This window comes from Amphiura filiformis, chromosome 1, assembly GCF_039555335.1.
Source record: "Amphiura filiformis chromosome 1, Afil_fr2py, whole genome shotgun sequence".
In the NCBI taxonomy this organism is placed as follows: domain Eukaryota; kingdom Metazoa; phylum Echinodermata; class Ophiuroidea; order Amphilepidida; family Amphiuridae; genus Amphiura; species Amphiura filiformis.
Window position 1 is genome coordinate 85,796,224 of NC_092628.1, and position 12,326 is coordinate 85,808,549.

The window sequence follows — 12,326 nt, forward strand, 5'->3', positions numbered from 1 at the left end:
TTGTTGAGACTGCAGCACTAACAGTCGGTCTCAGCATGAACGCCAAGAAAACCAAGGCAATGGTTTGTAATATGGCTGCATCCCCAATCCGAACACTGGATGGAAGCGAGCTTGAAGTAGTAGACGATTTCAAATACCTTGGGGCTTGGATTGGCAGCAGTGAAAAGGATTTTAACATCAGGAAAGCCCAAGCATGGAGGGCCTGCAACAGCATGAACAAGATATGGAAGAGCAGCCTGCCTAGAAATCTTAAAACCAAGCTTTTCACCACCACAGTCGAATCAGTTCTGATGTATGGTGCAGAAACCTGGACAATTACATCAAAGTTTAAGAAGGCGCTTGATGGTTGTTACACAAGACTACTGAGAAAAGCACTTAATGTTGCCTGGCAGTCGCACACCACCAATAAGGAGCTGTACGGCAATCTCTCCCCAATCTCCGAAAGGCTGAAAACAAAAAGGCTGAGATTTGCTGGACATTGTGTCAGAAGTGAAACAGAGGCAGCTTCCAGAGTTTTGCTGTGGCAGCCTACGCATGGTAAAAGATCAAGAGGACAACCACGGAAGGACTACATCAAGCAACTAATCGAGGATACTGGACTAGAGAAACAAGACATTAGGAACTGCATGCAGAACAGAGTTGTGTGGAGAGCCATCAGCGGAGTCCGACTAGACAAGTCGACATAAGCAGTAAGCACAAGTGGGTAGCAAGCATAAAATTAACCAAATCATAACAAATAATTAAACCAAGGAAGCTAGCAAAATATCAAAACTACAGAGCCCAAAATACAGCGTCTCTACAGAAAGAGAGCTGGGGTTGCTACTATAAAAAAAAAACCACGTGACATCCTTTTTAACCTTTTTATAATCACGTGATTATCGATGTCATGACTATTTACCACATCTACGGCTGACGGGTCCAATAAGAAAGGTCTATAGTAGGTAGACGGCATTGACGATTATTTATCTTCTTTAATGTCATTTTATAACAGCGCTGCAGAACTTCGACATGTAATGACAAATTTAGGTGAGAAATTGACAGAAGATGAGGTAGATGAGATGATTCGCGAAGCCGATATAGACGGCGATGGACAAGTCAACTATGACGGTAAATATTCCGAGTAAATATAAAAATGACTTCCCTTTGGACATTACAAACACTTTACAGTTTGTTTCATTACATTGTCATGCTGATTGTATGATATACAAGTGCCGACTGCTTTTTATTGCTGATTGTGCTTTTATTTGTCCATGATTATAGAAATAGTCGGTAAAAATATTCTATAAACTAAGTAAACAGTCTTAAGAATATAAAGAATTTCTATATTGTTTTTATAGACATTGATAAAAAAATCTTTACCAAAAGCTCCAGCTACTCCTGAAAATAAAATTGGCCACACTGATGCGACAACTACACTGGAGAGACAATAGCATTAACATGATTAAATTATCATTGTGATAATTCCTTGAATAAGAACAGATATCTTATATATCTTATTTCTTTTCTTTTGCAGAGTTTGTGGCAATGATGACTACAAAATAAACAGATGATGGTTACGTGGTGTACATAAGATGATCTTCCATATTCCACCCAGACCGAACTCCCAGCGATAATAATGTGTTCACTATCATACATTAAAATGTATTGCCCATGAGACAAAAGATTTTGCAGAGAGCGATAAATTTTGGCTCAATGACATGGACTTTCAAATTCTCTACAAAAGAAGTCAAGACCCATTTCGCTGCATATCATATATCAAGCGCTCAAAGCATACAGATCTTCAAAGTTGCGGTAGGCATATTTAGAGAGGTTAAAATATAATTTCATTTTAGACATCTCAAATATAGAAGCGATATGTAGCTCATGTTTATATTGTAAAATTATTGTAAATTAAGTCTAAAACCGTGTTCTTCCAAAACATTAACTTATGGAGACAATCAGCCGACGCCATCAATACCAAAATGATAATATATACATCAGCTACTAATGATAATCGTAGAATTTTGTCCAGGTGCAATAGGTGAACCTATTCTTCCTTGTACATTCCTTCCAGATGGCCGGCTTATGAAGAAACACTGATGCTAAAGTGTAAGGCTGACGCGGATTGCCGATACTTTGAAATCAAATGCAAACGCCGCGCTTCAATGTAATAAACGCCAAATATTTTGATCAATACATGCGTTCATCCTGCTAAACACATTTATCATAGCTTTTGTTTCGTGAAAGTGGAACGATGACACAACCACATACGTTCTGAACTTGTAAGCCAAAGTTGCTTACTATACGAATTCAATCAATTAACTATTTGCACATGGTGGTATCACTTTGTCTTAACCAAAATCACTGGATAGGACTGTTGAGTTGGTACCGATCCATATTGTAGCTGTATTATTTACTCTATCATCAGTGCGCCATGCCGATGATTTTATGTATAGTTTTTAGTTTTATGTAGGCCTATACGTATTTCTTTACCAAAATCTTGAAATAAAATAAAGATGTAGATAACGCCGCATTATGGTCCATTGTTTATATTGTATTTTTTTATATTTTGTTTACCTGGTAAATCTGAGGTTGGCCAGTAATAAAGCAGGGAAAATATACTATTAAAATAAGACAATATTCTGTAAATTCACAGCCATCTTCCCCTTTTCCCTGCTAACCAACGATCACGTTAGCAAATTTCTTGGAAAATCTGCTGCCGGATAAATAACTTTTATTCAAATTAATCCCTGACCAGCCCCACCCCAAGCGGTACTGGGTCGCATCCATTCAAAAAGAGGTAGATAATCGTTACTCCGTACGAAAGCTAATAATTCCACTTTTTCTAAGTGTAAATCTAATATTTTAATTTCTGGTCACTCATCATGCTCATTATTTATATATCTTGCAACGGGTAGGGGATATTCATGTGACATTTTAGGCCACACGTTGCCAGTGATTTAGTAGTTTTTGCTGAACCATGAGATGGTATCGGCCTACATTAGTGTATCTTACTTACTTACTCACTGACCAACCATTTGGTCTGAAATGGACATATGTCGAAATGCCAAGAAGGTCTGACCCTCCAAGTGGTGTCATATTAAAGAGAAAAGTAAAGAATATAATAAAAATATTTCCCCGCCCGGGGTGGCACTCAACATGAGACCCGGGTCAATATTCATATGGGCCCTTTTCATATCTCAAAAATGCCAAGAAGGTGTCAAATGAAAGAGAAAAAAGTAAAGAATACAATAATAATAAAAAATAATTTTCCCTGCACGGGTATCGCTCCTCATGTCTCATAGACCTTGGGTCAATATTTTGGGTGATTGGGTCCTTTTCATATCTCAAAATGCCAAGATGGCATGAGCCCCGAGTGGTGTCAAATGAAAAAGAAAGAAGTACAGCTCAACTTACCATACTTTGCCTAACCAGACAGTCCATTTCAAAATTGTTACTACACCTTTACATTTCATCGAATCTCTTTTTGATGTCTGTCATTTTGAACATCATACTTGAAAGATGTATGCTATGTAGAAACTTTATTTTGCAATTTCATAATTTGAATATTATTAGCATATTTGCAAGAAAAAACATGAAAATCAATAAATACCTATATTTTTCACAATTTCAATATTTTATTAGAAATTAAGCAGTCATAACAATGACTTGATGAATGAAACTGTAAGACAGATTTTGATATTTTTGCTTATTTTTCCTTTTTGCCCCAAAATGTGTAAAAATCACAATTTTTGTATGACCTATATTTTCTTTGAATATTTATCAAATTTCTTAATTTAGGTATAATACAGTGCAGAAAAAGATGTCAAAAAAATCTGTTAAAACAGATTTCCAATAAATTGTTCCATTTTCATTTTTGGGTTAAATACTCAATTTTCATAAAATGAAAACATGTCCATTGCACTTTTTCCTCGAGATGTACTATAATATCAAGGTTACGGATATATTATAATCCCTTCTTATCTTCACTGATCCATCAGATACCTATTGTTATGAATGATCAATGAAAAGGTTCAGAACTGGGCTACTAATGGTCTTGTCAAGTATCTATAGTTATTTTCATGAATGTGTCAACTCAAAAATCATTCAAGGTCGAATGTAGGCAAAGTACGGTAAGTTGAGCTGTAAAGAATAGAGGTTGTGCATTATGACGTATCATTCTGTAAATATGCACTCAAATGCATTCAACAAAAGCATGACTGCAATCTATTGCGACAGTTCGTCTCACACACATAACAAATGCACTACGATCAAATACATGTAGGTTGATTGAATGGACCGCACTGCGTCATGATTACGGTGTTCTTCACCGGTTCAAATCCTTTGTTTGGAGCCAATCGATAAAGGCATGCAGGGCCTCTCATGGTCCTTCTCATATCTTGAAATGCCAAAAAGGTTTAACTCCCTGAGTGGTGTCAAATGAAAGAGAAGGAAGTAAAGAACGTATTAAAATTTATTTTGCCACTGGGGGTGACACTCACCATAAGACCCGGGTCAATATTCATATTTTGGATCCTTCTCATATCTGAAATGCCAAGAAGGTATGACCCCCCCGAGTGGTGTCAATCTTATACTCTAACTTTGCTTGAATCGGTTGACTAAGAAATTAGCGATTACATAACGCATGAGTCACACTGCCCTGCAAGGTGCTAACACTTCAAAGTGTTCATAGTTCTGGTCGCTAGGGTTCAAATCCCGCACAGGCATGGAATCCTACGTAATATGTATCATGTTCGCTTCCATCTAGCGATCAATAACCTGAATAACCATTGTGTAATTCAATTCAATGCACAAGCTCATACACATGTGGTTCTTTGATGTCAATCGCATACAATGTAACCCGTGATCAATAATGAACGTTGGTCAAAAGATGAGCTTACTGAAGTGAAAAATTATGTACATGCAGATTCATCATTTATGCATAATGCAATATGCCTTGAAAATCATAAAAAGAGACTGCTTGATCAACCCAAATGATTTTATTAGCGTTATTTCTAAACCAAATTTCAAAACCACAAAGTGTTTTACCTGACGTTTGACCCAGAAATGTATGAATTTGATGAGAAATTGTGATGAAAAATAATACATACTGCAGTTACTGTCCGTTTTCCTATACACAATACACAGTGCTCTCACCATTGACGTGTGACCTCAACAAATGATGTATGTTGGGAGAATGGACACTTGCCTAGTTAACATCACTGTGTGAAAAATAACCAGCCAATATTTTATTTATTCTCCAAAACTCCTAGCAAATATATTTCTCTAACATGACCTAAAATTACAGCTAGGTTAGATGTTCAGAAATGGTCGCACTTTTGTAAAATATGAGTGAGGGCAAGGCATAGCTAGCCAACTCCCCGTGTTAATTGAATGGAGATTTGACCGAAAATATTGGTATCGGACCGCTCACTTCTGAAGGATGCCACAAAAAACGGTAAAAGCTACATTTAAATTATTCTAAATAGGTTCTAGAAAATAAAGTTTTGTAACATGTCCTAAATTTTTAGCTAATTTAGATGTTTGGAGAGGGTCGCACTTTTGTGTTTTAGGAAGGATATGTAAACGACAGATAACACCAAAAATATGAAGAAATTATTTCCAAACTGTGTTAAGTCAACAATCATTATGTTGCTCATTTTGAAGAATGCTGGTTAACAAAAAGCAGGACTTTGTGTCATTTCGTGAACAATGGTACACATACCATTGTTTCCTTTCGTTTCCTTTATAATCGGTTACCCAACTGAAGCTGTAATACCAGCTTTATTGCGATGTCGCACATTGAAAACAGACACTTGTACACAACCAGAGAAGATCTGATTTAATCAGTTGAGCTGCTTCAATGAGTGTTATCTTGGTTTAATAGCTTTTAATGGGGTTTAAGTCCTGCAAAGGTCGAGATGAATTCTACTGTAGACATGACTGCATCATGATTCAAAAAGAGAAAATCTCATTACACACATTAATTACATCACAGTCCAAACACAGATGGTCAAGTTCATGGAGAATGTTACAAACTGTTGTATGTTTTGCCATATTGTTTTTCTATATGGAATAATGCTTTATCGTTAAAATCGGACATGAAAACCTCAAAGACATCAAAAACACAACAAAAACGTGCATCGCTATTTGTATGCATGAAACAAATTATAAGAATTGTACAGAAGTGACCTAACACTTATGAAGGCTGTATCTAGAGAAAGCAAATGGTCTGATGCTACAATCTTGGCAAGGACACTGGTGAAATAAAGAAAAATATATGTGATTGATTTTGTATGACGTTTGAGCGTTAAATGTTTCAAAATTTAAAAATGAACAAAATGCGAGTAATTATGATGTCATGAACATGAAAATAATATTCATGATAAATAAATATTGCTCCCTAAAAAAGAAATGGTAAACAAATGGTTTGAATACATCGCACGACCTTATAGTAACTGTATCTAGAAATGTGTGCAAGTTACTTGTCAATTTTCGCCAGAAACGAGCTTTTTCTACGGTTACTGTCTAGCTCATTAGCGCGATATGGATATTCTTTACCTCGAGTTTACTGCCCTCTGTTGACGACAGGGCTTCGAACTTTTATCAAGGCGATCTAAGAAATGCAGGGCCGTGGTCAATTCACTTCATTCCAAGTTTGAAAGAAACGTTATTCAACACAATGCGCACATGGGGTTTATATTTTGTTCGGGTGAACTCATTTCCATTCTTCTAATCCTTGCATAAGATTTAATAAGGTTTTGTTCCAATTTGTAAAGCTGCACGATATTAAAAATGAATTTAGAGCTTGCACATAGGATGATGCTCGGTACTGTAAATATATGTTTTCGTTAATGTTGATATAATAATTACATAAAGAATTACGGCATAAAGAAGTTCAGATGGCTAAAAAGTTTTCTTACGAACATTAATATTATTTGGAATAAATGGTAATGCAAAGTTTAAAGGCTTTTACAGCGGGAGTTCATAACAATTAATTAGTAAGTTTTTAGCGGGTTCGCCGTTTAGAACTGTCAAGCTTGACTCAGGAGTAGCTCTGATTTCAGGACAAAGTACATAATAATGAGACGTGTAGGCCGCCCCTTGCCTAGTGGTGTCTCTGAAAAGAGCCATTAACTGAAGACTGCCACCTGTCAACAGTGAACAAGCAGATCTGGCCTCATCTGCTGATGTAAAAGGTTTGGTGGCTCTGATAAGAGCCGTTTACTGGAGACTGCCCCTTGTCAACAGTGAGCAAGCAGACTTTGCCGATCTGCTAATGTAAATGTTTGGTGGCTCTGAAAAGAGCCGTTCACTGAAGTTTTAACTCTTTTAAAACTTCAACATAATGTTGCATGATATCAAATATCACACGTAAAGCTGTAGCACTTGATCATTGTCATTCTTGGCCCAACTGTTCTTTGGAAAGTTGTGATGTGCCCTGAGTAATTAAATTATTTAGCTTTGTTTACAAGCTGAAAGTGTTTCATGAGATGGGAAACCCCCTTGCACTTGCAATAGTTGGTCTGTAAAGTCATTTTGGGATTCCCCTCAAATTATTGTAAGCAAAGTCAGATCTATGTTTGGAACTTGGAAATCCCCAGTTCAGTGTATTGCACCATAGTAAAACCCCCAGGAAGTGATGTAATGTGAAAGGTTAATGTGTATAATTAATCTTGGGAAAATCCCTTGGATTGTGAAATGGAGATCATTTTGGAAATTCCCCTAGAAAGTAAATGTGACAGAATGGGAGTATAAAAATGTGACAGCTTGAGTTTGCTGATTACAGAATGTCATGGGAGATTGTAAAACTCCACATGTGTGTGTTGGTCTTCGTGCTTTAAAAAAGAAGTAGGCCTACATTTTAACCAGTTTACATAGCCAATAATTGAGCTATTTTCGACCCATATTGCGCTGGGTTTTGTACTACTTACTTCTTCACGGCGTTTCAGAATAAAAATGAAATATTCGTGCTGTCTATGTAATCAGGAAACTACAGAGGCGATAGTGTCCATTTAAATTTGTCATTACTACTTCATGTTGATATTCAAACAGTGCTATAAAGTTGTCTTACCAAGGAATATGTTTGTATTAAAAGAAATAATTGTTTTACAACTTCCATGAACTAGCATTACTTTTATGCAAATCAGAAAATTGCAACAGATATTTTCATTTCTCTCAGACTGAGCGGTATTGCCAGATTGTACGTACAGTTGGGCTACATTAATAGCCTCATTATAGTTTTATTGATACTGGCAAAATACTGCTTGCTTGCATGTGCTTGTTGTTTTACTATAGCGTATAGAATCAGATAATGATACTTTAACCCATGAACCACACAGTCAATTAATTTATGTCAACATGACCTTTTCACGAGGCTGTGTTTATATAACTGAATCATTTATACAAACACAACCTTGAGTAAATTAAAGAGAGTACTTAAGGGATCTAGAATGGGCGTTTCGGTAGTATTTTTTTTGGGGGGACATGAGAGCACATATCAGACATGGAATTGCATTCCTAATACGAAGAATGTCTTTCTGATATCAAATAATTTTCATTTTTTGAAATCACGATGTAATAGGCCTACAAATTTTATGACAAATTATTAAAATTTGATATTTTTCATATTTTTGATATATAACAGTCCTCGAAGTAAATTTTATAAATCTAATGACATATTCTTAAAGTGTATGTAGCTGGGAGGAAAAGGCGATCAATTGAAAAATTTTGACCTATCATATGTGACCGTACAGCACGAATGAGCCGTAAATGTCCTCAATTGTATTCTGAGTTACAGTGTAAAATGAGGCATGTAGCACCAAATTGAGGTATTTCAATTTGGTGACCTTCATGCTCATTTTACACTGTAACTCAGAATACAAATTGAATACGACATTTACGGCCCATTCGTGCTGTATTGGTCACATATTGAAAATATGGATTTTTTCCCAAAATGACCTAATTTTTTGTGTTTTGGGAAAGAGATCCATATCTTCAATACGAAAGGTCAAAATTTTCAATTGATCGTCGGCTTTTTTCATTTTACCTACATACACTTTAAGTAAAAATCATCATTTGCGAATTTCAAAAAATCAAAATTATTTTATATCAAAAGGACATTCTTCGTATTTAGAATGCAATTCAACATGTCTGATGTGCTCTAATGTCCCACAATGAATACTGTCCAAACGTTCATACCCCATCCCTTAAATGGGGAAACTTAGGCAGGCGATAAAGAGAAAATATATTTACTTTAGCACTGAGCCATGAGTGTTTGCTTATTGACCAATTACCAGGAGAAAAGTCAATAACTGGTTCCCCTTTATCTGCTAACTTGGTTGAACCTGGTATGGTGGTATACAGCTGTATACGTTGAAGTCAATGTTCAATAAATGCCATATGTTGCTAGCAGTAAAATAATTAAATAGGCCTACTACATGCAATGACAATAAATAAAAATTCCTTTGAAAAAGGGATGGGGCGCCCGCATGTGAGTTCGGACGTGATATGGTGAATTCCATGGCATGGTGTTTAGATTTGATATTATAATGATCTACTCAGGGAAGAGTAGAAGATGATCAAATGCAAATGTGTTTGATTGGGGAAAGTGTATCACAGGACCGTTTTGGATGAAATATTAAATTTGAAGTGGAATGAAGCTGTCGTGTCAATTTGCGATTATGTTGGGTGGGGGAGTTCTGTTTTGGGGGCATATTGTAGTGATGATATTACTTCTACTTGCTTATACACTGAAAATCTAATAGAGATGAATTATGATGTCGTCATGCATAGATCTTAAGGTGGTATTTGCGGCATATTCTAGAAATTAATAAATGGCTGAGACAAAACCGTTTGTCTTTCAGAAGATTTTAAGGTATGTAATTTGAAAATAAATTATTTGAGTTTGATTTGTTATAGGTCTAATTCGTTTTAGGCCTAAATTTTTCATTAATAGTATACTCTTTATAATATAGATATTTTATTACTTTCAGAAGATTTTATTTTCATTTTGATTTTGAGTTAATAGTTGATCGCCACATCTCTAAGACGGAAAATAAAGTACTAGCCTAGTTTTAATAACCAGAGTGACATAAAAAGTAGAAATACAATGCATGGGGAGGTACATTATTGGCATTCAACATGTTCAAAATAAAAGAATTTTATGCAGAGGGTGAACTTGTTCAACTGATAAATAAATTTTGTAGATGTCAGCATGAAATTATTTTTAGGTATAAATACTTTCGTTAACGAATAACCGGGGCAACATGAAAAGTAGAAATATGGGGAGACTCACTATTGGCATTCAACAGAATGAACTAATGGATGTTTTCATTCAAGTGCAAATTATGTTCTAAGTAGCTTAAACTTTAATAATTGACAAGAACCTATTCATTTTTTTAAATCAAATTTGATTCCTTACTACACCTTTATCTTGACACTTCCTCATTTGTTCGCCCTGTTCCTTTTTAAAGGAATTTTTATTAACACGGCAATTGAAGCAGATTTCGAGTACACAAATGTGCACTTCCTCATCAAAGGATTAAAGTTCTTCTGTCGAATTGCTGGAGTTTGCTGGGTTTATAAAAACAACACATCTGTCAAATACAGCGGAGCAGTGTTAAAGAAGCCTGTTCCCTGGAGAAAGAACGATTGGTGAAAGAAACACCATTTTTGGAGAAAGCAGCGCAAGGAGATACATATTTGGAGAAAGCAGCGCAAGGAGATATATTTTTGGAGAAGCAGCGCAAGAAGATAAGTGATTGGAGAAATCAGCATCATTTTCGTGTGAGTATTTCATACGCAACGATATTTATAAACGCAAGTATACAATGGAATTCGCTGATTTTCGCAGGACAAGTGAATAAGGATATATACATCAGTCGTCCAGAACATTGCAAGAACTCTAGGATCTCCAACAAGAAGACCGCTGGTTATAGCATAAAACTGTGATTGTGTGATTTTATTGTATGCACAATGGGCAAGTGGACTACGAAGAAGTCTAAGCGGAGCTAAACGCAACTTTGATCTCGGGGTTATTTATAAAAACTTTTTAATATCTTTTGACTATTATTAAGGCACTTCAGGCTTAGTATTTTTAGGATATTAGTACATCATGGAGCATTACAATCGAGCAAAAAGCAGAAATTCAAAAAGAATTGAGGGCGTCGCTGTGGAGCAAATAATCCAGGCGGTATATAGGACACGTGACACGTGACGTTCGAGGCTGGCGAAAATACAAGGCTGACAGCTACATTCAAAATAGACGGTTAGCAGTTATAAATTGAAAAAAAAAACATTTACAGCGGGGTACTTAATCGTACCCCAACGGTTTTAGAGTAAGATGATTTTGCTTTGACACCACATAACAAATTTTGGGAAGATTTCATGATTATATGTTAAGCCAATGGCGACGTCAAAATGGCGATATCGCATCCACCACCGCCTGAAATAATCCGCGATATTGACTACAACATTTCTTATCACTACTTTGCGATACTGTATAAACTAAGTATGTTTGAATTTCAATGAACTTGAGTTCCGTTTACATTCCCAAAACTTTTCATGGTTGTTTTGGTTTTACTGATTCCTAAATTCGATTCGCTTCAAAGACTTCGGTGGGGACTTATGGGATATAAATGCAGTACTTGCAGACGCACTGCAGTAGCAAACAGACCAATTACTACCAGTCTGAGCCGTTTACTTCAAGTTCAACATGTTAGTCACAAACTCCGGGTCACAAATAATAACCGAACTATTAACCTTCAATGGTTACGCGCTATTAAGCACATCCATCGTGATAGCAATACTACGTAGGTTGAGTAATTTCATGTGATGTCATACCGTATTGTAATTTAACAATTACAGTGAAAATTATACTCTAGAAAAATACTCTAGACATTAATTTTCAACAACCAAAATATTGACACATTTTAGTCTAAAAGCGGATTTATTTATATATCTATATTCACCGTTTTGTTGATGGTTACAATATTCAATAACAACTACCAGAATATAATAAATCAACAGTTTTTAATGCATAAATATTCAGCTAATACACGAGCCCGTGGTCAGGTGGTCAAATTAACCGACACCTCTGTTCACGTGAGTTTCATAGTCACATATCATCTTCAGTTCGTATTATAATCATTTTGCCTGTGGAACATAAGTATAACTTTCTATTACAAAAATGGTAAGTCTATTACTAATTTTACTGATTTGTTTTTCGTTTTCTTGGTAGATTCATATTAAACGTGATTAACCGTGTACGCTTGTACCTGTTGCTTTTATGCACTACCAGCATTAATGACAGTGTTCGATAGATATAGACTATAGACTTATAGACT

The 12,326-nt window shown here is 35.7% G+C and overlaps 1 protein-coding gene across 1 annotated transcript in view; it reads left to right on the forward strand.

The window, feature by feature from the left end:
* Positions 1-12,326, forward strand: part of LOC140155526 (uncharacterized) — a 53,214-nt gene that overhangs the window by 19,827 nt on the left and 21,061 nt on the right. The window contains 1 exon segment of the mRNA XM_072178406.1: positions 992-1,107. Within this exon segment, the coding sequence (XP_072034507.1) occupies positions 992-1,107 (116 nt within the window).